The 26,442-nt window shown below is 45.9% G+C and overlaps 2 protein-coding genes and 1 long non-coding RNA gene across 10 annotated transcripts; 1 reads left to right on the forward strand and 2 right to left on the reverse strand.

Moving 5' to 3' along the window:
* Positions 1-7,083: 7,083 nt before the first annotated feature.
* LOC119286674 lies at positions 7,084-14,081 on the reverse strand. Of its 5 annotated transcripts, none has more exons than XR_005140619.1 (4): positions 13,715-14,081; positions 8,990-9,279; positions 7,948-8,758; positions 7,084-7,662 (listed from the first exon to the last, which is right to left on the reverse strand). It is a non-coding gene; the product is annotated as an uncharacterized LOC119286674 (long non-coding RNA). The 5 variants fall into 5 exon arrangements; XR_005140616.1 differs by lacking the exon at positions 13,715-14,081 and having other exon boundaries at positions 7,948-8,011; positions 8,639-8,758; positions 8,990-10,586; XR_005140618.1 differs by lacking the exon at positions 13,715-14,081 and having other exon boundaries at positions 7,084-7,665; positions 7,948-8,011; positions 8,639-8,758; positions 8,990-10,586.
* A 703-nt stretch (positions 14,082-14,784) lies between these two features.
* On the forward strand, positions 14,785-21,115 carry LOC119286675 (probable inactive leucine-rich repeat receptor-like protein kinase At3g03770). 3 transcript variants are annotated; one of them, XR_005140620.1, is made up of 9 exons: positions 14,785-15,344; positions 16,231-17,774; positions 18,458-18,591; positions 18,816-19,056; positions 19,137-19,348; positions 19,462-19,508; positions 19,650-19,755; positions 20,459-20,546; positions 20,660-20,775. XR_005140620.1 is itself a non-coding variant. In XM_037566100.1 (8 exons), exons 2-8 carry the CDS (start codon positions 16,436-16,438, stop codon positions 20,477-20,479), a joined length of 2,100 nt encoding a protein of 699 aa, XP_037421997.1. In that variant the 5' UTR covers positions 14,785-15,344; positions 16,231-16,435; the 3' UTR covers positions 20,480-20,653. The 3 variants fall into 3 exon arrangements, 2 of the variants coding, with proteins under 2 accessions (XP_037421997.1, XP_037421996.1); XM_037566100.1 differs by lacking the exon at positions 20,660-20,775 and having other exon boundaries at positions 20,459-20,653; XM_037566099.1 differs by lacking the exon at positions 20,459-20,546 and having other exon boundaries at positions 14,787-15,344; positions 20,660-21,115.
* Positions 21,116-21,204: 89 nt separating this feature from the next.
* Positions 21,205-26,436, reverse strand: LOC119286676 (protein ANTHESIS POMOTING FACTOR 1-like). Of its 2 annotated transcripts, none has more exons than XM_037566101.1 (12): positions 26,164-26,436; positions 25,955-26,041; positions 24,340-24,443; positions 23,680-23,780; positions 23,543-23,609; positions 23,356-23,455; positions 22,398-22,511; positions 22,192-22,329; positions 22,002-22,086; positions 21,852-21,901; positions 21,602-21,755; positions 21,205-21,510 (listed from the first exon to the last, which is right to left on the reverse strand). In XM_037566101.1, the coding sequence occupies exons 1-11, from the start codon at positions 26,173-26,175 to the stop codon at positions 21,612-21,614; spliced, it is 1,002 nt and encodes a 333-aa protein (XP_037421998.1). In that variant the 5' UTR covers positions 26,176-26,436; the 3' UTR covers positions 21,205-21,510; positions 21,602-21,611. The 2 variants fall into 2 exon arrangements, with proteins under 2 accessions (XP_037421998.1, XP_037421999.1); XM_037566102.1 differs by having other exon boundaries at positions 21,599-21,755; positions 25,955-26,040; positions 26,161-26,436.
* Between the last annotated feature and the right edge of the window lie 6 nt (positions 26,437-26,442).

Here is a 26,442-nt window from a genome sequence, read left to right on the forward strand (position 1 = left end):
ACGTACCAGTGGAAGCACCATGCTCCGCGCTGGCTAACGACACTGCCGAGGAGCGGCTATGCCCGTACACATACGGTAGCGCTATGCTCCGCGCTGGTGATAAACAACTGAGGGTGGCCCCCGGGCCACACCAACCTCAGGGAGCCCAGAGCTTAGTGTCTAGCCTCATCGTAACGCCTCCCCTCGGGAGTGCCGCGCAAGGGGGCTAGGCACGGGGGCTGCGCCTGGGTTACACCCAGACGCACGCCGCCCAGCCAGGTCCCCCCGGGCCTGGTTCGTCGCGCGTCTCTCCCCGAGCGGAGCCAAGGTGCGAAGGCCGTTAAACGTCAAGGGGGACTCCTGAGCATCGCGACTCAGGAGCCTAACTGGTCACGTAGCCCCTCACTCTGTGGCCCCGTCCTGGTTTCCGGTCGGGACCAACGCTGGGTGAGGCACGCGCCCGGCCGGGCTCTGCAGACGTAGAACGGTAGATCCACCCGCATCACACCTCCCTACTTGCTGTTCGTGCACCAAGGGGGACTCCTCGGCATCGCGACTCAGGAGCCTAACTTGTCACGTGGCCCCTCATTCCTTGGCCCCGTCCTGGTTTCCGGTCGGGACCAACGCTGGGTGAGGCATGCACGGGGCCGGGCTCTGCCGGCGTAGAACATAAGAAAGTAGGAAGGAAAGGCGCAAATTTCAAGGAATTCAAAAGCAAATATTACAGTCCACACTATTATCTCGATGCCAAACGCAAGTTTAAACGCCTCCCCGAGGCATGATACATGTGCAGGAATTAAAGGCAGGGCAGGAGCCGCGACGGAGTCACTTGTCGGTGATGGAGCAGCGCGGATTGGGTACGCCTCACGGAGCGGTGGGGTCGGCAACGCCTTGCTTCAGCTTGGTGTTGAAGGCCCGGAACTTCCCCAACAGGGCCTCTGCGCGACCCTTCACGGCCTCGGCAGCGGCAACGGCACGCTCGCCGCTCACTGGCTCCAGCAGGCTGTCGAGGTCGACACCGGGATCGCGAAGGTAGATGTGGGTGAGGACCCGTATCATTGCTGCAGAAGACAGGACACGCGCCTCGGCCTCGGCCGCGGGGCCAAGGCCAAGGGCGACATCTTCAAGAGCGTGAACCAGGAAGGGAAGCAGCTTGGCGGGGCCGTCCTCGGCGCCAGCCAGTGGGCTCTCCAGGCCGCTGTCGTAAAGCGTCCTCAGTGAGGAGCGAGCCCTCGCCTCCATCTCTGCGAAGGCCACGCGGTCCTTAGCAAGAATCAGGGCCTCGTCGTCCAGCTTGGCTTTCCTCGCCCCAACTCCTGCTCCAGTGCGCCTAGGCGGTCGCGGCATTTCTTGAGCTTAACCTCCCTCTCCTTGAGAGCCGCCACGCGAGTCTTCACGCCTTCTTCCTGCTCTTGGCGAAGGCGGACCTCGTTCGCGAGCTGGTCCCGCAAACCTTGCAGTTCGCCCTCCAGCACCTTGCAACGGCCACGAACGTCGACCACCTCCCCCAGGGCTGCATCACGAGCAGCCTTCGCTTCAAGGACGGCCTGCTTCTCCTCGTCGCATGCCGTCGAGGCCTGGACCAGCGCCGCCCGAATCAAAGCGTCGGAGCGAACCCATCCTGAAGCCAGCTCCAAGCGCCCGGCCACCAAGCGGGGGTCGGCGCCAAGAAGATCCTGACGCAGTCGGTCCAGCTCAGCAACAGCACGATCCAGAATGATAGAAGGAGTCGGAGAGATAACAGCCGGTGGAGTAGGAGGAGAAGGCGGCAGCACGGCCGCAGCATCCTGAGGCGGAGTCCGTCGCGCCTCGACAGCTGAAGTGGGGGCGGCAGGCAAGAGCACCTCGGGAGCCACTTGGGCCGTGGGGGCTGAGCTCGCGAGGACGACCGGGCAGGAGAAGCCTGTGCGTCGCGGTCACCCTCCTTCACGGGCAGAAGCGCTGCCATGGATGGAACCTCGGGAGCCCCCTTCGGCTTCTTTGCGGCGGGCGCCAGCCTACCCAAGAGATGCGGACGTCAAGCCTCAGAAGCAGAGCAAGAGATAAAGACAAGAATCGAATGCTTACGGGTTGTCGCCAGTGAGCTCAAGCGGCCTCCGGCCAAATTTGAAGCCTGAAAGCCGGCTGCAAGGGTCAACCTCGGGAAGCTTGGAGGCGCAAGGCGCATCTGCGGTCCGCCCCGGGGTCGGGGCAGACCCGCGGGAGATCAACCCGGTCCTGTCCTTCTTCGGGATCGGGGGCGACCTCCCGCCGTCCTGCTTGTCGTTGTCCTCGTCGTCGTCTTCGTCGTCATCCTCGTCGTCATCGCTCGGAGAGATGCGGAGAACACGGGACCTGCGCCGGGGGAGGGGAGCCCTCGACTCTCCGTCAGTCGCCTCGGAGTCAGGCCCTTTTCCCTGCTCCCCTCCTTCCTCTTTGCTGGAGTCGTCGGAGGACACGTCCACCGGTTCCTTGGGAGTTTCCACGGGCACGGGCCCATCCCCGTTGAAGACGGGCATGGACTCCACTACCTGTTCCCAGTTGTCGCGGAGGAACAAGGGCGTAGGAGCGCCCGCCAACCTCGCCACATCGCCCCCGACCAGAGATTGGAGGACGGCAGCCAGATCTCCGTCGGCTAAGGCCGCGGGGCTCGGGTGGGGCCTCCACATCAGAAGTGAATACTGCCGAAGCGGGGCCAGCTGGTGCTCCAGGAATTTCCTCAGCAGCGACGCGCCGGTTAGCTTCGTCGCCGCCATGTTGGCCGGCCTCAGATCCGCGTCCATCTTCTCCAACATCAGCTTCGCGTGGGGGTCCATGAGCTCCGCTCGACCCCAATCTCTGGAGCTCGTGGGCAAGATCAGCCGAGGGTGGATGCGCCCAGCATCCACCAAGACCCACTTGCTCCTGAAGCCCTCAATCCTTTTCCCGGGGTTCGAAATGGCAATGGCGCCACCGTACGCGACGAAGCTCGCACACGCGGAAGCAGTACCACGAGAGGTCCGTAGGTAGAAGTAGTGGCGCAGCAAGGCCACTAAGGGCTACACCCCTACGTGAGCCTCGCAGTAATAGGCGAAGATTGCCAGGAGAAGGACGGAGTTGGGGTGAAGATGCAGGGCTTGTAGCTTATAGTGGAAGAGGACAGAGAAGAAGAACTCGGAGAAGGGAGGCACCAGGCCAACAGCAATGGCACTTACGAAGAGCGGATAGAAGGTGCTCCCTTGACCCTCAGGGGTGGCGGAGCCGGCTTTAAACACCTTCGCCCCATTGATGCCCCGCGTCATCGTCATCCGGTGCAACCAGGCAAGGCTCACCTCCGACACGTTCGGCGAGTCCAGGGCAGACGAGTACCAAGCTACGGCCAGGGGCTGACGAGGCACCATGGCTTCCTAGGTCACACGGTCGGAGTGGATCTGGAAATTTTGGAGGAAGGAAGGAGAGGCGCAAGAAAGGGGATCTGAGCAGCAACCGGGGAAAGCAAGAAGCAAAGCCTAGGGGGACGCCGCTCCTTTATCAACGCGCGCGGTTGCTAGGGCGCCCAGATCCAACCAACCGCCACGCGGCGCCCAAGGCCGCAGGCTGTTAGGGCCTGCGGCGCTTCGCCCTTGCCCTTCCGCCTCCCTGCACGGCCAAGTCTGAGCGCGCCTTGGGCCCAGGGGCTACTGTCGGTGTTCTGGGAACGAGGATCCCCAGACTTGCCTGCCTGCGGCGTGGCTCGAAGGGGGGCCCAGCGCAGCCCATCTTCTCCAACACAAACCCAAGACCCTCGCGAGGGGCCAAGCCTCGCGGGGCGGATGACGCGAAGCTTCCTCAGGCGCGGCCTCATCAGGCTGGCTCACGACGAGGCGGAGATATCAAGGCGGGGTACCTCACGAGGTGCCCGTGATGCAAGCCATGACGACCGGGGGCGCCAGGCGGGTGCCAGCCCGCGCAGTGTCCTCCCTTCCTCTTTGGTGCAAAGGGGGCAAGTGCAGCCGCGGAGTACCGAGGCATCAGGCTAAGGTTGCCATTTCGGTGCAACGAGACCAAGACCAGGAGGACTACAAGATGGAGGTCACCGTGGAGCCCAAGACGGCGTCATCACCAGAGCTTTGCGCAGGCGAAGACTAGTTTTGTCAGGGGAGCTAGTACTAGTTGTCCCCCTTCAAATTAGCCCGCCATTGTTGGCTCCCTTCCCACTCGATATTTGGGAAGAGGACCAGGGCCTCTATAAATAGGACCAGCCACCCATAGAGCAAAGGGAGGCAGAGAGAGACGGAGAAGAGAAGAGAGCTAGCCGGGGGTTGGAAGGATAGAGAAGATCAGAAAGAGAGAGAGAGAGAGAGAGAGAGAGAGAGAGAGAGAGAGAGAGAGAGAGAGAAAGGTGACTGAGCTCCTCCCAGCAGTTCATCGCTCCAGCCAAGAACAAACCCTCGCGAGGCTGTTCTTCCTTGTATTGTTCATCATCATCAACCCAAGAGGCAATCCACCATACCACACACTGGAGTAGGGTATTACACCACAACGGTGGCCCGAACCAGTATAAACCCTGCGTCTCTTGTGTTGTTCTTTCCATAGTTTAGATCCTATCAAGGCGGAGGGGTGCAAGTAGGTAGGAGGCGAAATCTCCGCGCGCACCCCAGTGTTCGAACCTCAAGGGTCTGCCGGAACCCGAAATCTGACACGTGGGTTAATCGTGATCTTGGTTGGTATGATTGTATATTTTATTTATGGTGCTATCCTACGGTGCCCTCCGTCTCACGCAAACGTGAGGGGCCCTCGCTGTAGGGTGTTGCAATGTGTTCATAATTTGCTTATGGTGGGTTGTGAGAGTGACGGAAGCTTAAACCCGAGTAGGTGGGTTGTTGCGTATGGGAGTAAAGAGGACTTGATACTTAATGCTATGGTTAGGTTTCATGACCTTAATGATCTTTAGTAGTTGTGGATGCTTTCTAGGGGCCAATCATAAGTGCACATGATCCAAGTAGAGAAAGTATGTTAGCTCATGCCTCTCCTTCATGTAAAATTGCAAGAATGATTACGGTACTTGTTATCGATTGCCTAGGGACAAATGACTTTCTTGTTGACAAAAGTTATCCACTTTTATTACCTTGCAATTTATCCGTAGTTTTATTCTCGCAAAGTACTCATAGTTTTATCCTTGCAAAATAGTCTCATACTTGTTTCCGGTAAATCAAACATTAAAGTGTGCGTAGAGTTGTACCGGTGGTCGATAGAACTTGAGGGAATATTTGTTTTGCCTTTAGCTCATCGTTGGGTTCAACACTCTTATTTATCGAAGAAGGCTACAAACAACCCCCTATACTTGTGGGTTATCACTAGACCAATCCCATCCTGGCCTATCACATCGAGGTGAGCTCCCCGCAGACAAGATAGAAGCCTGATACATAGTTCACCTTAGCGTACGTTGAGCACAATGGAGAGTTATACAAGCACAATGTCGTGTCTTCTAGCATTGCGTCTCTCCTGAATAAGACTGACAAATCCTGCTTGATATCCATGGCGGCACTTGCGGACACCACCACAGAATCTCAGACCTTGGTGAGCAAGGCTTACTGTCATGGTTTTTTATTGACTTATGGCGGAGCAAGACGTAGATGACATAGTCAAGAACTGCCTAGGACTCCAGCGCTTCGCTAAGGTCGGCCGTTTACCAGCTACAATATTCAAAACTCTCCCAATTGCATGGCCTTTTGCGGTCTTGGGGCTCGACATGGTTGGAATTCTGAAGAAGGCGAAAGAAGGATTTAGATATCTACTTGTAGCAGTTGACAAGTTCACGAAGTGGATCGAATCAAGCTGATAACCAGTCAAGCTGCTGAACCAGCCATCAATTTTTTATCTGACATCATACACCGTTACGGTAATGCCCCACAACATTATAACAGACAATGGGAAAAATTACAGCCAAGAAGTTCAAACATTATTGCAGTGATCGTAGTATCAAACACGACTCTGCTTCTATGGCACACACTCCAATGGGCAGGTCAAATGGGCCAACGGCTGGATGCTCGACGGTATAAATCATTGGAGAAGGACGATGGAAAGTGGATTAATGAACTTCCCTCGGTCCTTTGGAGCCTGAGAACAACACCAAACCAGTCTACTGGCTGCATTCCATTTTTCATGGTATATGGAGCAGAAGCTGTCCGTCCCAGTATTCCCTTATCGTATCTCGCTACATGGAGAAAGATGTAGAGCTAGGGCGTCAGGACGAGTTGGATGTGGACGGGATCGAGTGGTGGTGTGCGAGGAGTGGAGGTACGTGTGTCTGCTTATGGCGGCGAGCAGTGACAACACAGGGCAGCGGAGGGGAAGTGCCTAGGCGGCCAGTAGCAAACGACGGCAGGGAGTCAGGGACAAGCAGCCCGTGCTCTGGCACGCGTACTAGCCTCTCAATGAAATGTCCTAGAGTGAAAATGTTTCGAGGGAGAAGAGGGTTGAAACAGACGTGTGGGCCTCATTTGTCATAACGATCAAGTTAACGATCCATCGTAACGGAGTTGACTTTTCTGCCACGTCAGCCCTGACGGGTGGACCACGGGTGTGATAATCGCCTTTAGTTTGGCTAAACTGGTCACGAGCATAATGTGGTAGTTTCTAACAAAAACTTTAGAACAAATTTGACACTCCAGCTTGTTGGCAATAATAATAAAAAGGTGACAGTTATGCGGGACACACACATGTGATGTGATGGTTTTTCACTACTAGTACAAATGCCCGTGCGTTGCACCGGGCAACAAAAGGAGCACAACCTGCTTCATGTGTCTTTTGCATAATTTTTTATATCTAATTTTAATAAAAATTGATAATAATGTTGTACGTGGGAATTTCCTTAATAAAAGTTAATGTTTTCATACAAAATGTGACACCTTTTGAAGAATAATTAACATTTTTATGAAAATTGGAACATTTCTATGTAAATTAACATTTTTAATAGATGTTTTTTAAAGAATGATTTTTCTGTTGTATATTTCCAAATGGTATCCTAGTAAAAAGTGATTTTGGGGGGGAATTTTTAAGTGTTTCTAAAAATTACAAACATATTTTTTGAAATGTTTTAAAACTATTTTTGTGTGCTAATTTTGTTTGGACATTTTTTGGGTAAGTTTTACAGATAGTTGATTCTTTGGTTGAGAAGAGTTTTTTTTACCTATTTGGGCTTGGCCCAAACAAAATAGTTAACGTACACAGATGGACTCACTAACTCATCTTCATACACCTTCTCTAGTGCTATGTTGTGTTCTACTAAAAAATAGTACTCCCTTGTGCTTCGCCGTGAGGGCTCTTCCTTTATCTTTCCCCATTCTCCAGTACTTCCTTGTGCGCCGCCGCTCCTCATGTAGATGATTCACACATGGTGAGATGCGGTCTGCCGTTCGAGGCCGTCTCCACCACCATCGGCAAGGCGAGAGCTACTGCGGGTAGCACCGCTTTCGTCCGGCGCGCCTAAGCCCTAGCCTAAGCTATGGCAGCTGCTCCATGTCGTTCTTCCCCACCGATCTCGCGGCCTGGCGGCTCACCTTGTCCTGCACGCTGGCCTTGGCTTCGCCGTCCATCGTCGCTGCCTCGTCATGCTCATCGTCCTCGGGGAAGGTGAGCTGGGTGTCCGGGCTGGCGATGTCCTCGCTCCTATCGTCATCAGTTGCAGGCTTCTCGGCGGGCGGCGCCGGGATCTCCGGCCGCGCCTACTGCTGCTGCTTCTGCCTTCTTGAAAATAAACCAGAACAAGGGTTATATGTTGCTAATGTGGGGGGCATAATGACAACAGACTGAGTTGGGACTGTGAACTATCTGCCATTGCAGGCTGACCACAACACACACATCACCATCGTGCACTAAGGAGGAGGTCGTGGACTGGATGGATTTTTGTTTGTCGTACTGACAACAGAAGAACAATGACAACAATATTTGTAGGATGGTACGTACTTGTACATTGGCACATTTAATTAGATCACAAAGATGTGCTTGTTATTTGGCCTAGGCTCTTACCTGGCCATGAGGAGCGTAGCGACGTAGCCGGCGGTGATCTCAGGCAGGGCAAGGCAGCGCAATCCTGGTGGGGGCAGTGCAGGGCGTCCATGCGATGCAGAAAAGATAACATCATAATCAACTTGCTCATGTCTATCCAAAAACTCAGGGTGTGTGTAATCTTGGTTTTCAGATAACCTTATCAAGTTGTTCTAAGTAACACGATTCCTAAAATATCAAACTCATAATCTAAGGTGATGGCAAAGCATTATAGTCAGGGTACAAATCCTTGGATGCCATAATAATTTATTGTCAGTTATCATAATAGACTGGTAGTTAAAGAGGATGCACACATCCAGACTACAATAATCCTTTGGTCCTCGTACAAATTGCGTGGGATATTAGACCTACTAAACAATAGGCCGGCCAAATTGAAAATTAAGCAAGAGGTTGCCAAATACAACCGGGCTTGTCAAATAAATATGTGAAATCAACTCGTAAGCTCATGCTATTTTTCAATCAAATACAAATGACGGAATTAGTTTAGTTGGGCTCACAGATGAACAAGATAGACAATATAAGCTGACAGGCCATGCATTACAAATTTGATCAAAATTCCACAAAATAGGTATGTTGATTATAGGCAGTATATACAGCCGGTGGGAATAAATACTAATCAGAGTTGTACATCGGAATCATAACTGGAACCTACCCGTGTTTCAGTTCTGAAAATTGTAGCCTATGTATCATATAACTGTTTTATTCTGCACAGGGGACCAAACCGTGTACCCCCATCCACCCCTTGTTCAAAGATTTTCTGCTCTTTTAAGACCTGGATAGCAAGAAAGAAGACTATTGGCGATGGTTGAGGTGATGTCATACTTGAAGCATGAATGCCAACTATCATGGCATCGTTTGATACATTAGAACATCTGGAAGAAAACACAAACGGTTGTCCTATTCATAATTTTCATAAATGCAAGATCAATAAAATGAAGTTTGCAGGAACCTTTTCAAAATGCATTTTTTGATGTTCCATGTTATTTTCCAGGGTGAAAATCACCTGAGATGAACGATATACCAGCTCAAAGAGGAGTGTTGCCGGCAAGTCCCTTTGACCTACTCGATCTAGATCATCAGCTCGAACCTACTGATGATCCACGATGGGCTCTTGGGAAAGAGAAAACAAGAAGGCTGTTGCACCTTGCCAAGTGGGAGGCTAGATGTTCCACTGTTCAGCCATCTACTTTTTTCCTTCTCAACATCAAATTTGGGCTTCCATGTCTTCTCCAGGATAGAGGTGGCTACCTTGTAATCATTGGTAATAAGAATCTTGCCGTAAAGGATTCCATCCTGCATTGTCCAGATCTCAATTCCAATAGCAGCAATCAGATCAAAGTCATGCTTGTCAAGCTCAAAGTACTCAGGGTTGGGGATATCACATGAACCACACTGCTAATTCAAGTCCAATAAACCATGTGATTTTTCAAGAAAAAGAATGTTGTGTGATCCAAATGAAATTGTTATATATATAATGTTAATCAAACTACTGTGACCTTAAGAGAAGCAATAGACACCTAGCTAGAAACATACTACAGGTCGATAACATAAGGGCCAGGATCCAATATTCAATAAGAACAGTTAAACACCAAGTCACCAAATCAAAATTTGTCCATTTGGGCACTTGTACAGAGTTTGAACAGGCTGAAACGCATAGGAAGTAAATATCACATGGGTAGATGATTATATTCTCCTAAAGTGATCTGCTCATGCTGAACCATATAGAAAGTAAATAGCAGATTATATCGTCCTAGGTGATCTTGCCAGAGAGGATTATCCAAACAAATGGCAAAGAAGAAATATAATTAACCTTGACCGGTTTGCAACATTTGCCCCCCAAGGCAACCTAGCGCATTTATAGATCCAGATTCTACACACCTCATAGAGTCAGCGGTACCTTACCACAATATGCCAATACCTAGACACTCATAGTACCATCAATGTCCATTGTTCTGGCCTGCTGCATTCCTGGATTGTAGCACACCTGAAATCGTAGGAATTCATAACCTAGACACCACCAAGAAAGCTTCATTGGTTGAGAAAATCCTTTGCTTTTCACCAGCTGCTGTAAGGGAAAGTACCAGTCGCCCCTTTGATCCACCCTCTAATATAAACAAGCTGGCACAGTGGCAAAGGAGCCTGAGGCTTAGCACATAATTTTAATCGATTTGTCTGCAACTTTCGTATGTCATATAGACTATAACTGAAGCTGTGAAGACCCTCTGGAAAGCAAGCCGAAGGAAGAGAACAAGTTGTCTAGGGAGGAGTGGCCACAAGGTCCAGACTCATTGTATCTAAATGATTGACTGGTCACAAACATATCAAAAAAGAATTTATTAATTGAGTATCATCAATTTTATTCCTGTGGAAAAGATGATTGACTGATTACAAACATATCAAAAAAGAATTTGTTAATTGAGTATCATCAATTTTATTCCTGTGGAAAAGATGATTGACTAATTGCAAACATATCAAAAAAGAATTTGTTAATCGAGTGTAGCGACCCGACACGAATGGATCAAGTCTCTGTGCTTAAGTGTCATCCCTGGATCGGTATGCTGACACACACAGTACTCGAGGATTTATAACAGAGGTAAATCACATGTATAAGTAACATAAAATACTATTACCTCAATCCAAAATAGCGGAAGTAACAAGGTTGTGGATTCCCATCAACACCAATGGCAAAGTTGAGTGTAGAAATCGTAACCCTAACGTATCACTTACTCGACGTAAGATAATCCTGCAACATGAGACGTTGCAGCCACAAAGGGTCAGTACATTGAATGTACTAGCAAGTTCACACCATAGAGAATGATGAACAATGGCTATCACTACATGCATATTTGGCTGGTGGAAAAGCTCTACGGTTATAAGGTTTTTGCGAAAAGCCAATTTTTCCCTACTACAAAGGAATAAATTTTATTTAACTATCATGGTGGTTGTTGAACATTGAGAATGGTTGACAACATTCTCAATCCCAATTAAGTAACATCATTAATCCCAACAAAATTAATTTAAAGTAACATGATGAGATTCACATGATAATCCAGGTACTAGATACTCAAGATGTCCATAACCGGGGACATGGCTAATCATGATTAGTTTATACACTCTGCAGAGGTTTGCGCACTTTTCCCACAAGACTCGATCTCCTCCATTGGGATTCTCGCACTGCATGGTGTTTGAGAAACGGATGACCGAGACATAGTCTTTCAGAAGCGCTAGCACCTTACGATCGGGTAGACCCTTACACCTACTTTCCCCTACATCTGCTAGTCTACCACTGTAAGAGTTCACACAACTTAATCAACTATGCTAGAGCCCATAGTAGCTTCTGGCTACACACGGAAGTTTCTAGTATGAATAATCTCATGATCCCTTTGAGCCTGGGTGGCGGTCCATAAAAAACAGGCAATCCTGGAATACCCAGGTGCCTAGACAGGCAATCGCTGGAATACCCAGGTGCCTCAATCCATCCATATGTGTGTTAAAGTTGCCACCTTAAGTAAACCATTAATTAACAATCTCACATCTGTAATGAATACTCTCAAACCCAATCCACGTCTACGAGCATAGCATGGCAATATAAGCATAACGTAATAGTAACTCCCAAGGTTTGAATGCAGGGCAATAGGTTCCTACCTCATCAACTACTTCCCAATACCCACATGTTATCAATCCTACTCATGCAATGTTTGAGGGTGAGACTAATGCATTAAAACTGGGTATGAAAGGAATATGATCAAACTGTGAACTTGCCTGCAATGTTGATGAAGATGACGCGCACTCAAAACTCTTGATAGCTCTACTCGTCACACTCCGCTCAATCTATCGTAAGCAAGTAATAGTAACCACACACAAGCAATCACTCAAAAGATCAGAAAGATCGAAGAAAACGATTCGGAAAACATCAAAACCAAGAAAATAACTCTTGCAACATAAAACAATTTCTAACAGTACCAAAATTATGTGAATTTGGCCTTATCAGAAAGTTTAGGTCAATAGCTTCGATTTGCAAAAAGAATCAACTGGAACGGAGCTACGAAACTCGAGTTATGATCAAACGAAGTCTGAATCTAAATCTGATCTAATTCAAATTTTAAAATTTCAAAAACATGTTAGAGTTGGATTACTGGATAGAGGAGATCATAACAAAGAAGTAGGCATTGGTTTCATTGAATTTGGACTAATGAGTAAAAAGTAGTGATTGTTTTGAGATTAGAGGCTAAACTGTAAATAAAACATGTACAAAGAAGTCCCTGTCTAGAACTAACAGAAAAAGAAAAAGACTTAAAAGAGAAAGTTCGTTTTCTAAACCTAACCAACGAACGTTCTCTAAATAGATCCATCTAAAGGAAAATCGGTTTTATAAAAAAAACGATCTAGGTTTTTTTTAAAGAACCGAATTAAACCGAGAATAAACCGGGGTGGTTACTGGTTCGGGGCGGTTTTCCATCGAAAACCGTCGGTGGCAGTTAGCGAGTCCGGCGATGTCGGCAGCGGTTCCGGCGACGGGGCGAGACGCGCGCGGCGGCGCAGGCGAGCGGCGAGGGGAGGCGGCGAGCGGCGGATGCGGCAGAGGGCGGCGCGATGCGACGGCGGCGAGGCGAAGCGCGGAGCAGCAGCAGCGGGCGGCGGCGCGACGGATCTGGCGGCGGCGGCGCAACGCGGCGAGGAGGCAAGCGGCGGCGTGAGTAGAGAGGGGGGCGGGGCCCGGGGCGGCGGCTTTATAGGGGGTCGAGGGGTGGCGTGGGGGAGGAGGCAGGAGGAGGAAGTTTAAAAAAACATTTTCCACACAAAAAAACAGAATAAAACAAATATATTATATAGGCATAAAATATATCAAAATTTTCATAAAAAGATTCTCTACGACATGAACATTTTTATAATGCCAAATAAAATCCACCCAAATTGAGATAATTCAAAGAGTGCTACTGGTCTAATAAAATCTAATAAAAATCATTTTTAAATACCAAAATGATTTCAAATAAATTTTTCTCCAATTTTCTATTGTAGGGAATCATGTTACCCTATTTTCCATGTATTTTGTTTTTGGAGAAAAATAATTTGAATAAAACTCAAATAACCCAAATTGAAAAATAATTATTTCAAATGGATTTTAAATTTGAGTTTCTTTGAAACTCCCAACTCATATTTCATAAGTTTTGAAGAAGTCATTTTATCTTCGCTCTTGAAAATCATTGAATTGCATGAAGTTTATTAATTTGAAATATTTTCAGATGAAATTCAAATATTTTGAACACCCCTTTGCATTTAAATAAATGGAAGAAGTCATGTCATCTTCTCTGCAGGGTTTTGTGATGAAAAGAATTTGAATTCACGGGGATCAAAAAGAAAAAGGTGAAAGTTTGGGAAAGTCCTTTTATTCCCTCTCATTTAACTTTCAAAAAGTTTCGAATTTCACTCAATCAATCACACAACAATCAATCAAGCAATCTATTTATTATAACATTCCAAAATTTAGAATTTTGGGATGTTACATCGAGTATCATCAATTTTATTCATGTGGAAAAGAATGCAAGCTACTCCAAAATTAACATGCCTCTGAATCAGTTCCAAGACATACTCATGATGTACCCCATGAACTGGTGACATTGCACAAAACGCAAGTTCAATCCTAAAAATAGGATAATCATTGAGACAATACATAAGCATGTAATGTGTGTGTAAGACCGATTCAGGGTGAATAATAGAAAGAGATTACCATGCTGATTGAGGGGGCTATGGATTTCTCGTCGCGGGAAAGGAGGCAGCTGCTCCATGCCACGCTCGCGTCCGATGCGGAGCTGCGGAAACACCGTCCTCCAAAGCCGTCCTCAAAGAGGAGGCAGAGGAGTGTCAGAGTCGCCCTGCGTCGAGGAGGTAGAGGCAGGTAGGGGCAAGCAACGACTTGTCGAGGTTGGCTGGGCCGGCGTCCTGTTGGGTGAGGTGGTTGGGGCGGCATCCATTAGAGGGGGTGTCGATCTAGTCGTGGATGGGAGACGGAGGTGGTTGGTTGCGGCGGGGAACGGCGAGCGGCCGCGGCGGCGTGGGCGGCGAGCGGGCTGAGGTGCTGCCGCGGCGGCTTGTGTGGCTAGCGGGATGACGTGCGGCGGCGGCGAGCGGGCTGACGTGCGACCACGGCGGCGTGGATGGCGAGCGGGATGAGGTGCGGCTGTGCGGCTGTGGCGGCAGCTTGGGCACACACCCAGGGTTGAGGAGGAGGCAAATGCGTATGTTTCTTTTTCAGCGAACCATTTTTTTTAATAGCAGACTAATAGAACAATGGATTAATTATAAAAAACACATGGGCCTGATTTACTGGCCGAAGCGCACGGGCGGGAATTGTTTGCATTGTTCAAGCACACAACGTAATTCATCAAATTAATACCACCTCACGTATATGTTTTAAATTTAAACTAAAAGCGTAAATTTATAAAAAGAAAGTGTATTGTGATGATGAACCCCCGGAGTCAATCCGTGTTTTACTGTTTGGAGAAGTACTACACCTTTGCATTCTGGACCAAGAACGGGCACCCTTATGTATGCATCTACTAGCGTGCAAAATACAAGGACAATCTCCTTGGTAGCGTGCATCCAAAGCCGTGGACCATGGGCAACGATCACATCAGATCAACCCATCTATACAAAAACTTACGGCAAAATTCCACTGCTACAGCAGAGACCGTATCCATCCATCACAGATCACCAGGACCGATGAGCGCAGACGATCCCAGACGAGCTCGGGATCCTTCCCAGACGGCTGGCTGCCTTCACTCTCTCGGTCTCTCCCCACGCAGTCGGCAGTCCCGCTCCCAGAGGCGCAGCGCAGTCAAAAAAGACATTAAAGCGGTTACTCCGCTGCCCCAACCACTCCGCCTCGTGCTTTTATTGCTCGCCCTGCTGCCGCCGGTGCCAGTCGCCAGGCCCCGTCCCGAGCACTGTAAAGCACAGCAGTAACAATGGAGGATGGCTGCTCGATTGATCTCTCTCCCTGGTGGTGAGGTGTAGCGGTAGCCGGTGGGCAGCAGCTGGGTAGCGTTGGCTCGGCTGCGCGAGCGTCCGTCACCCCGCCGACGGGCCATTACTCGCTTGCAGGTGGAGGAGGCCCGTCGCCGTCTCGCGGCTCGCTTGCTGGGGGAGGCGGGTGAGAGATCCCATGTGCATTGGGGCCCTGAAGCAAGCAGAAGCAGCGGCAGCCAGCGTCTCTCGCGCCGCGGGCAGCCGCGCGTCTCACCTGCCACGTCTCTCCCTCCCTTAATTCTTGCCCGCTCCTGAACTTGGGGGTGAGCAAGGAGGTGGGGAAGCTCCTGCGGCGGTGGTTCTTGGGGAGACCCTCGGCGGCCGGCATTCAGGTCAGATATTCTTCTTATTTCTCTGCGGTGGTTAATTTCCAGTGTTGATAAACTATGCTTCTGTTCTTGTTACCTTCGTGCGTCCCTGTTTCTTTTCAGTTTTCTTGCCCTGTTTCTGTGTGTGATTTGGAGTGAAGTTTATGCATTCTTCCTCTTCCCCGTGTGAAGAGATTCCCCACACATCTCTACCTGGAAACTCCAATTTGCTTCAATTTGCTTTATCATTTTGAGTTTTTTGTTTGTTTGTGTGTATAGATAATGGCAGAGAACGTCCAAAAATGCACACAAAGAAATTATTACATTTTCCTTTCCCCACCGCAATTTTGTTTTGCCTTCAAGTTTGCTGCTTTTTTGGCTGTATTTTTTTTATGTTTTTGCTTGCAAGCTCAGATTTGTGCGTATCTAACTTGTTTATCATTTCCCCCCTTCTGCTTTTTGCTTGCAAGAGGAGTTTTAACATTCATTCAAAAATCAACTGACGAGTTTGAGATATCTGTATTTAAAGTAGAATATGGTCAATTTACTGTAGTTGCTGTTGTGCACTTATTGAAAATCAATGCTCTCCCCCCTGTAGTTGTCACAGTGTGTAATTTTCTTTGTCGGGTCCAAACAGTTTTACAAGCCTGCAGCTTCAAATATATTTTTACTGCTAACAAGTAAAAACTATCCCCTCTGCTTTTCTTGTTCAAACTGGACTAGACCTTGTTTGAGATTTGCTGCAACCCGCCGCCAAAATAGTTTGGACTGTTTTTACGGTGAGCGATTTTATGCGAATCAGCTTCTGTGACAGATTTGCTACCCTTTCTTTTAGGATAAGACACATTTGCTTTCGGCCTTCATTATTTCGTCCTCACTAACTTATTAAAAATTGTTAATTTTCGCGCAGGAAACTGTCCTGTGAGATCAATAAAAGCAAAGTTCATTCAACGAACAATTTTGCTGCTGCGATTCTCCACCCTGCCTTTCAATATCAAAATCCTGGCTGAAACTCTGAAACTCCTGGTTGAGAAATTGGAAAGCGTACAACTTGCCAATAATACACAGGCAGACAGTTGAAAGAAGATACAGTCTGGGCACAAAGCTGGGCTGCAATGGCTTGGCAGTTAAGTGCCCTTGTGATGGCCATAACCTGTTTGATGTTATGCCGAACAAGCGAGCAGTCCTCAGAAAGTGAGCTGCTGCAGCAGCTCAGGAAGCAGCTGGAGTACCCTAGGCAGCTGGAAGTCTGGAACAACCCAAGTGGCAACACCTGCTACACTCAGCCCACTTCGGTGGTCACCGTAACGTGCGAGGGGGATGCCGTTACGGAGCTCAAGATCGTCGGTGATAGGATCACCAAGCCACCAAAGTTCAGTGGCTATCCTCTTCCAAATGTTAGCCTCTCTGAAGCCTTTGTTATCGACTCATTTGTCACTACGCTGACAAGGTTAACTACCTTGCGGGTTCTGATCCTGGTGTCTTTGGGCTTATGGGGCCCTCTCCCCGACAAGATTCACCGGCTGTCTTCGCTTCAAGTGCTTGACCTGAGCTCAAATTTTCTGTATGGATCGATCCCTCCGAAGCTGTCAGCCATGTCGAGGCTTCAGACCCTGACACTGGATGGTAACTACTTCAATGGAACTGTGCCAGACTGGTTTGGTTCGCTCTCGAACCTCACGGTCCTTCGTTTGCAGCGTAACCGGTTGAAGGGGTCAATACCAGCATCAGTTGGTAAAGCTACAATGCTTACCGAGCTAGCTCTTGCTGGCAACAATATCTCAGGCGAGGTTCCAGCTTTGGGTAGTTTGGTAAAACTTGAGATGTTGGATTTGAGGGACAACGAGTTGGACGGAGAGCTTCCAGACATGCCTACAGCATTGGTGACAGTCCTGCTTAGCAAGAACTCATTCAAGGGTGAAATTCCTGAAAAGTTTGGTCAACTGAAAAGGCTCCAACACCTTGATCTCTCATTCAACTTTCTCGAGGGCAGTCCTCCTGAAGAACTCTTTGATCTCCCAAACATCAGTTACTTGAACCTGGCAGCAAACATGCTCAGCGGATCACTTTCGAGTAGTTTAACATGCAGCAGCACCCTGGGCTTTGTGGATCTGTCTACTAACCGAATCACAGGTGACCTGCCTGCTTGTCTAAGCGCCAACTTGAATAACAGGGTTGTTAAGTTTGACGGGAATTGCTTTAGTGCTGACCCTGAACACCAGCATGAGGCTAACTATTGTCAACAACCTCATAAGGGGGGAAGATCAGGCAAGGATGTTGGACTTGTGGTTACTATTGTCGGTATAGTGCTGATTGTGCTTGTTCTTTCTCTTCTACTAATGGCATCAAACAAAAGAAACTGTCAGAGAGTTACAGCAGAACAACAGTTGCTGCAAAAGCAAATGCAAGATAATTCGACTCCAGGAATGTCCTCCGAACTGCTAGAAAGTGCAAGTAAGACTTGTTTCCCAGTAACTGAATCCCATTGTTTGCTTTTCTACTTACGAAAATGCGTGAAGTTAGCCAGCCCATTTCTTTCCTCTTTAGAGCAAGTATACAATAAGGTGACATAAGCAGGCTATAAGGATTTAAATATAGTATTTGTGCTTAGTTGGAGGAGAGAGAAGAGGAGAGAGAAGAGAAGCGGGCTGTAAACTTGTAGCCGGCTGTGGCACAAGCGCCAACATACTTTGTGAGACAAAAAGTGGGGCCACATATTAATGGTATAGTATACTAGTACGACTAACTATTGTACTAGCAGGCTATTAGGTTGGCTCTAGATGATGTGGCAACTTCATAAAACCGGATGTTGGCTATACTATTAACCATGCTCTTAGATGAAGCAAATGTGATGCTTTACGAGTTCAGATGCTTTATACAGGGAATGTTAATCCACATACTTTTACATGTTAACTATCCTGCCCTTGCTCCCACTTTATACCTACTCTGCACTGTCATATACCTTGTAACTGTATCCAAATGTTCTTCAGCTGAATGGCATAGATGGTGGTATTTCCATGTTTTCAATAAATTCTGATATCCTATTTGCAAATCCCTCCCTGAATGAGCAAGGAGAGAAAGTTTTACTTCTTTATTTCGTGTCACTTTGAATCATTTTTTAGCTCTCTTCATTACAGGGTACATATCTCAAGCCGTGAAGTTTGGGTCGCAAATAATGCCCACACATCGTGTATTTTCTTTAGAAGAGCTGAAAGAAGCAACAAAATGCTTTGAACGGTCAGCATTTTTAGGCGAGGGATCCATTGGAAAGGTTTGCTGATTTGTTCAAAGATTCACCAAATTAAATTCGAATTTACATTAAATATTAAAAGCATAATAGAAGTACCTCTAAAAATATTAACAACGTAATTACTCGACTTCATACTGATGCAAGTTGGAAAATTTCCTAGCATTCAAGTTTCTATAGCCATACTGTTTTTGTGTTGCATATGTTACAGCTTGGTTGTCATACACTTTTTTTTCCTTGATCTTCAGCTATACAAGGGAAAACTAGAGAATGGAACCGTGATTGCGATAAGATGTTTGGCATTGCACCACAGATATTCAATAAGAAATCTAAAGCTTCGATTAGATCTACTCGCGAAGCTTCGCCACCCAAATTTGGTTTGCCTCTTGGGGCACTGTACTGACAACGCAGTTGATGAGTCAAGTGTAAAAAGGGTCTTTCTTGTTTATGAATATGTACCTAATGGGACTCTGTCTTCTTATCTTTCTGGTAAGGAACTACACCTAAATATGGGCAATTAAGGTTATATGAGTTGATAACCATTCAATTATCTATGCCTTTCTTGGCAGGCTCTACTCCTGAGAAAACACTGAAATGGTGTGATAGACTACATGTGCTGATCGGCATTGCAAGGGCTGTTCATTTCTTACATACAGGAATAATTCCTGGTTCCTTGTATAATCGGTTGAAAACTTCTAATATTTTGCTTGATGAACACCATATTGCAAAACTGAGTGACTACGGTTTGTCCATAATCACAGAGGAGATATACAAACATGAGGTTTGCCATTTAAACAAAAGTATCATATCATGTTTGATCCCCTCTTTTTAATACATGTGCATTGAGGATAATCCATGCTTGTTTTTAATGCCACTAGTTCTTTGGATTTACAGGCAATAGGAGAAAGGCAGAGATACATACAAAATAACGCTGAAGAATTGTAAGTCCCTGAGTCATCTACCATTGCACCAAATTACTAAAATAGATAAGCAAATCTGGTTACAGAGTTGAAGCATTCTATAAATTGATGCTCAGGCGCTCAGCCATGTCGAAGCTGTAACGTCTATCGATGTTTTTGTAGGGAAACTTTGCAGGATGATGTATGTTCTTTTGGTTGCATTATACTTGAAGCACTTATGGGCTCCAAATTACATAGAAAAGGAGATCCTTTTATTTTAAGTGAACTGGTATGTGTCCCCCCTCTTGCTTTGTAGTGAAGATTTAGACAATGCTTAGATGGATCCTTGCCTCATATTCATGTTTTATTTGGCTTTGCAATACTCAATATGCTTGTTTTCTTGGTTTTATTTCACAACGATTTCACAAGCCTTCAGTAAAAAAAAATGATTTCACAAGCCATGACTCCAATCCTATGTTTTTCCATCCATTCCCTTTTAGAATCTGCGCTCCAAAGAAGGCCCGTACTACTGTTTTTATGCCTCATGTGATAACTAAAGAAAACAGGGTTTCCTATGGTTTATCACTGTTAGTATACACATTTGTTTTTGCTAACATGGTTATAACACAATTACCTGCCTACCCAGAAAGGGATTGCAGTGTTGGCTTAGATTTCTTAGTGATATTTGGGAGTGAAATCATCTTTATCTCTACTCTTATAAAGATCTGAGTTGGTTGTGGTCTGTCTACTAAGAGATTAAATTATCAGAATCATTATCATACATCCTATGTACTCCCTCCGTTCCTAATACAAGTCTTTTTAGAGATTCCAACGCGGACTACATACGGAGCAAAACGAGTGAATCTACACTGTAAAATACGTCTATATACATCCGTATGTAGCCCGTATTTGAAATCTCTAAAAGGTCTTATATTTAGAAACGGAGGGAGTAGTAGACATGTGTATGTAGTAAACTAAAAGTGATCTGTTAGGTGCATGAACCTTCTCAGTGATGCTGCTCACAGAGAAGCTCATACAGAATTCAGTATCCTGACTAATTTGTCATGATCAGTGTTTCGGGTAAGGCCCCACATCTCTCTGCAGCCAACATGGATATGCTTTGTTTGTGCCAACACTTATGAGCGAAAAGAACACTAATTCACTGTCTGAGAAATATTTGCCTGTATCTGCAGGTTATGTCTCTATCATGCCAGGAAGAGCGTGAGCACGTTCTGGATCCGGTCGTGCTCGGGACCTCATCGCAGGACTCACTGTCAATGGTGGTCTCCATCACGATCAAATGCCTATCCGTTGAATCCTCAACCCGGCCCTCCATCGAAGAGGTTCTCTGGAACCTGCAGTACGCCGCGCAGGTCCAGGGGACGGCCGACGGCGATCTGAGATCAGAAGTTTCTTCGCAAGCCTGTTAGCACAAGTGGGCAGCATAGCGGCATGGAAACCATGACCGGCCGTTTGCTCAGCAGACCAGGAAATGACTAAGCTAACTTTTTGCATTGCGCATTTGCTCAGCACCATTTGTATATCAGTACAGGATCGCAAATTCCCGCTTGTTTTTTGCATCGTACGTTACTAGTGTTTTGGCACCACTTAGTAAAGCAAATCTGCTTGTTCAGATATTAATATCACCACTTCACCTCGTTACAAAGGTAAATTTGGCAAGCTCACACTTCGAAACAGTAATATCAGCTACTGGCATCATACTGAGTGCAGTGCTACATGATTATAATAAAACACGATAAATCGCTAAAACCTGTTCACACAGCTCATGGTTTCAATTCAATATCACATCTGTGTGCAATGAGGAGCTTACTTTACAGTTATACATACACTCTACCAAGGCAAACAGTGTCGCGGAAAGCCTAACGACACATGAGAGATGAGAGGCCAACATCTAGACATACAATGTGCTACAACAGCTTATTCTTCCTCATATTCACAGCTGAATGCCAGTGGAAAGTCGATCATCCTTGCTACCTAGATATGCATACTTGATAAGCCGCATTGATCCGTCAAATGTCAGTATCTACAGAAAACAACGAGCTTTTTTTCTTAACGTGGGAAAATCAAATTACTCTTATGCAGATGGATAAAAGTAATGTACGCAAACTTACAAGAACAATCAGTTTACTTGGTAACGGCAAACGATCCCAGCTTCGATAGGTCCGGGACCCAGCAGGATAGTTCTGAAGATCCAGTCAAGAACATCAACGATCCTGGAGCCCACCTAACCAATGGTGGCTCGCTATCTGTGCTCCCCCACCGCGCAACCTGCAGGCCCGACCATCATTGTGTGTCACTTATAAGCAACTAAAACATATACATAATAATTTGACTACAAAAGTAACATGCCAGGTTCTTCCATACCTTCTTTCCACTTCTAACGCTCCAAGCATAAACACTACCATCACCAGAGCCTGCAAGAACAAAAATAAAATAAATGAATAGGTTACTGGTTTAGTTAAGAAAAGAGAATGGAGTGATGATAGGAAAGGGTGATAGGGAAGGGTTTCTAACCAGATATAATATGGTTTCCATCAGGGCTGAATGATGCCTCCAATGTCGAATTGGTTACAACTGGCTTAACATTGAAAGTTGCTAGCTGCAAAAAAGGTAGTCGTAGGAGTGTTTTCCAAGGTCATAGGAGTGTTTTCTAAGTCCTTCAGCCTGCATTACTTGAATGACAGTCGGTAGTTCAAATGCTTACACTGTTGCCATGAAATGAATCTAGCACATGAATACACCCTGCTTTGGTGGTTAAAAGAAGCCGCCTTCCATCACTGCTGAACTTTATCATATTGGCTTCTGATTCGTCATTACCAACGGAGAAAATATCAAAAGGCCCCTAGGGATGTAAGATAGTTAAAACGTATCGAACAATTCAAGTCAAACAACACATTCAATCACTAATACCTTCTCAAATTTTCGAGCATCAAACATCCTTACATAACCACCATAAGCAACTGCGAAAACTAAACCCTGATCATCATATGAAACTGCGGGCCTCCCTTGCACACGCAGCAAGCCCTACAAAATCCAAAGGGAACATTTTACTGGCCAGAAATCATCCAATACTTCAACTATGATGCCACCATATGTGTTTAGATGTTAAGAAATCCAGATAAATAAATTGACCATATCCAAGACACCTTGTGCCTTTAAAATAATAATACAGTAAATCCAATAATGATCATAAAGGGCAGCCCGGTGCATGTAGCTCCCGCTTGCGCAGGGTCCGGGGAAGGGTCCGACCACTTTGGGTCTATTGCACGCAGCCTTTCCCTACATTTTTGCTAGAGGCCGTTTCCAGGACTTGAACCCGTGACCTCATGGTCACAAGGCAGCAGCTTTACCACTGCAAATCCAATAATGATCATCCCGGAACAAAAATATTAACAACTACAGGAATGTTAAGGATTCGATCCCAACTGTAGTACTTGGTATACTTAGCTTCAGGATAATCATCTGAAGGAGAATAAGAAGATGGTTTAACAGAGAAGAAAAAGTAGAAACAAATCCATAATAGCTCTGTTAACTGTAATTGCAGCTACTCCCTCCTTCCATCTATATAGGGCCTAATGCGTTTTTCGAGGCTAACTTTGACCAAATATTAGAGCAATAATATATGACATGCAACTTACACAATGCACACCGTTAAATTCATGTGTGAAAGGAGTTTTCAATGATACAATTTTCACATTGTGCATGTCATGTACTATTAATCTTGTCAATAGTCAAAGACGGTCTTACAAAACGCATTAGGCCCTATATAGATGGAAGGAGAGAGTAGTTAAGTGACATGGACGAAAGACCAATCAGAAAGAGGTTTTATTATATAGCGTTTTCTAGTTTACAGTATCAATAGTTGTACCTGTGCTTTGTCAGCCCTCAGATCCCATAGGAGAACAGTTCGATCAAGTGAACCAGATAGAAAACTGTCTTTCTCATAACATAATGACATAGCAACAACCCTGGAAAAGGCAAACAGCGTAAGGATTTTTTGTTCGTGTTAGATTAACTGAAATATGTGGCCATAATTTGTCTTACGTACAACAGACCTGTCAAGATGGCCTTTGAAATATCTTACAAACCGGTTATCATTTAGAGAGAGTAGACGCAGAGATTCTGCAAAAGTGCATTCTTTTCAGTATACGTCTTAAACCCCTCTTAAGCGAAGACAGGGTATATTACTTACCATCCCAACCATTTTTCGAGGAATACAAGACAAGAGTTGGGTTAGTAGTGAAGCACACCAGTTCAACCCCATACTTTTTGCTATTAATGGTCTTCAAACATCTGAAATTTTTAACTTCATTAGAAATGAAATACATATCATGGACTAATACAGCACTGACTACATTAAAAAAATACAATCACTACAATAGTCTATATGCATTGAGTCACTTCCATACTAGGAAATTTGCTAAACTACTAGTACAAAAAATAAATACAGTAATCATGTGGGGCCAGGCATACAGAGAATGCCAGGCTGGACCGGGAGAGGCTGTGCCATCTGGCTTGGAGTGGCATCATGTGTATCCCCTGATCAGATATATATCAAATTCTATTTATAATTAGTTATTAGACTGCTTTCAAATATTGGTTTTACCACATATAGTTGTCGAACAAATCATTTTCAAAAGCCAAGTGTAGTATAGCCTAACCAAAACCATTGCATATTAAACAAATCCAACAATAACATAATGTACTATATAGTAAACAGAACAACTAGCAAACCAAATATCAAAGCTAGATCTTAGGAAATTGTGTCTTGTGCTAATAATATATAATCAAGCTCTTTACTGATTATATAACATGAACTTCAGAAGAAAATTAAGTAATAATTTGTACTCACACAGCATTTTGAATGTCATATAGGCGTATCGATTCATCATCACTGGCTGTCACCAGATAGTTTGTAGCCTTGCTGTGGAAATCCATAGAACTAATTCTGCCAATCTGCCATAAAATTATTGTATAGCACAATATCAAGTTACTATGGTAAAGTGAAATATGTCATGATCTGGAAAAGATGCATGTAAAGTAAAATTAAGTGACTATATGTAAGCTGAAAAAATATAAGCATTCATCACATGCATGCTTCTTTGAAAGGAGAGACTTTTCAAATACAAAATTAGGAGCAGACTTCTAAGAGGTGGCTGTTATTATGTTCTAAGCTCAGCAAGTTGTTCGTAGTTAGTTCAAAACACCGTTTGCAATTTGATATTATGGTATCCAATTAATGTAAAAACAAAAAAAGACTACTAAAACAAACCCATTAAGCACTACTATCCAATGTACAATAGATGACACCGCGTGCGTTGCAGCGGGAATTGATAGCAATATTTTCCTATGAGATTTGGTTGTATGGAACATATATACTCCCTCTGTAAAGAAATATAAGACTGTTTAGATTACTAAAGTAGTGATCTAAGGCCCTGTTTGGTTCATAAGTCTTAGGACTTTTTTTAGTTCCAACTTATAAGTCCCAAGTCCCTAAAAAGTCCCTACATGTTTGGTTCCTGGGACTTAACATGGACTAAAAGACCATATTACAACTATAAGTCCCTATAAGTCCCTCCTTGAGAGTCTTATTTCATAAGTCCCAAATGCCCACTTTAAGTCCCTATAAGTCCCTCCTGTTTGGTTTAGATGGGACTTATATGGACTTTTTTAAGTCCCTAAACCAATAAGTCCCTGTAAACAAACACCCTCTAAACACTCTTATATTAGTTTACGGAGTGAGTATTTATCTTAATAATATGAGAACTAAAACAAAAAGTACACATGATTTGCTATATTTATTTATTGAGGTGGATCTATTCCCATGCATGTTTGTATGTTGAGGTGGGCCTTTTCTCATCCATATTTGCGTGTTGAGGTGGCATATGTGCATGTTGAGAGAAGTAGGTTAGTGGGGGCTGGCTATTTAGATATAGAAGATTCCAAACTCTATGTATTTGTATTCTGGCAATCTAAACTAAGTCCACAAGCATCTCTACTCCTTTGGAATTTGGATTAGCTAAGTCCTTACTGGAAGGTGGAAGCACTATTTCAATCCATCTTGCAATCAATGCGAAAGCACTACTTTTTTCTTCTACAAAACCTAATAACACTACTACAATCCCCTCTTCGGACCAATGTAAGTTGCTCCAGTACTAAGGGTGTGTTTGGTTTGTGATTTAGGTTGAGGTTTTGCTTGCCAATAAGTTGGCCAACATTGGCTAGAAAAATGAACTAGATTGCCAGAGAGAGGCATTGTCATGCCTAAAAGCTGGCAATCACCCAAACAAAGACCAATGTTTTGGCCATGAACAAAATTTGGTAGGGCAGACATTGGTGGCAATCCAAACACACCCTAAGACAATCAGCTATCCGCATGAGCTTCTTGCTTTTCGATAAAAGATCAAGCGAAAAGGGATAGCTCATAGTTCCAATCAGAGCTAAGAGAAACGAATTAAAGGCCTTACATAGTCCCGGAAGGCCAAGCCGACCTCCATGGTCTTGAGCATCTCGTCGGTGACCTCCATGGTCACCCTCTCCTCCTTTTCCCCGGCTACAAAATTAACAAGAAGAGGACAACAAGGAGTCAGCTTGGGACAACAAGGGCCACGAATCGCGCGACCTATTTCGGCCGGACTGCGGGAGGGATTGGGAGGTCCAAATTCGGGCGTACCTGGCATCTTGGCATACACTCGGCGGCGGAACGGGCAGCTGAAGGCGAGCTGTCCCCGGACTGGGGCGGCGTGCGGTGGCCGTGTAGCACCAGGACAGCTCTTGTACACAGAGCCGACCGCCGGGAGAGGGCACGGCGGCGGCAGTCGCGCGGTAAAGACTGGGGGCGCAATGAAGGAAGGGGGGAGTTTTCCCTTTTAGGGGAAGGGGCGCAGCAGCCGGGTAGCAGGGACTAGGGCGGAGGAGGGTGGAGCGTGGCGGCGGCTCGCCGTCGCGGAGGGGG

The sequence above is a fragment of the Triticum dicoccoides genome, chromosome 4A (assembly GCF_002162155.2).
Source record: "Triticum dicoccoides isolate Atlit2015 ecotype Zavitan chromosome 4A, WEW_v2.0, whole genome shotgun sequence".
Taxonomy (NCBI): Eukaryota; Viridiplantae; Streptophyta; class Magnoliopsida; order Poales; family Poaceae; genus Triticum; species Triticum dicoccoides.

What these genes read in the sequence shown, in the direction of transcription:
- LOC119286675 (XM_037566099.1), top strand. Translation starts at nt 16,436, where the DNA reads ATGGCTTGGCAGTTAAGTGCCCTTGTGATGGCCATAACCTGTTTGATG. An exon ending in GCGAGGGATCCATTGGAAAG is followed by an intron (nt 18,592 to 18,815) that starts GTTTGCTGATTT and finishes CTTGATCTTCAG; the next exon opens with CTATACAAGGGAAAACTAGA. An exon ending in CAAAATAACGCTGAAGAATT is followed by an intron (nt 19,509 to 19,649) that starts GTAAGTCCCTGA and finishes ATGTTTTTGTAG; the next exon opens with GGAAACTTTGCAGGATGATG.
- LOC119286676 (XM_037566101.1), bottom strand. An exon ending in GCTTGGCCTTCCGGGACTAT is followed by an intron (nt 24,444 to 25,954) that starts GTAAGGCCTTTA and finishes ATTTTATGGCAG; the next exon opens with ATTGGCAGAATTAGTTCTAT. An exon ending in GCGTTAGAAGTGGAAAGAAG is followed by an intron (nt 21,756 to 21,851) that starts GTATGGAAGAAC and finishes TCGGGCCTGCAG; the next exon opens with GTTGCGCGGTGGGGGAGCAC.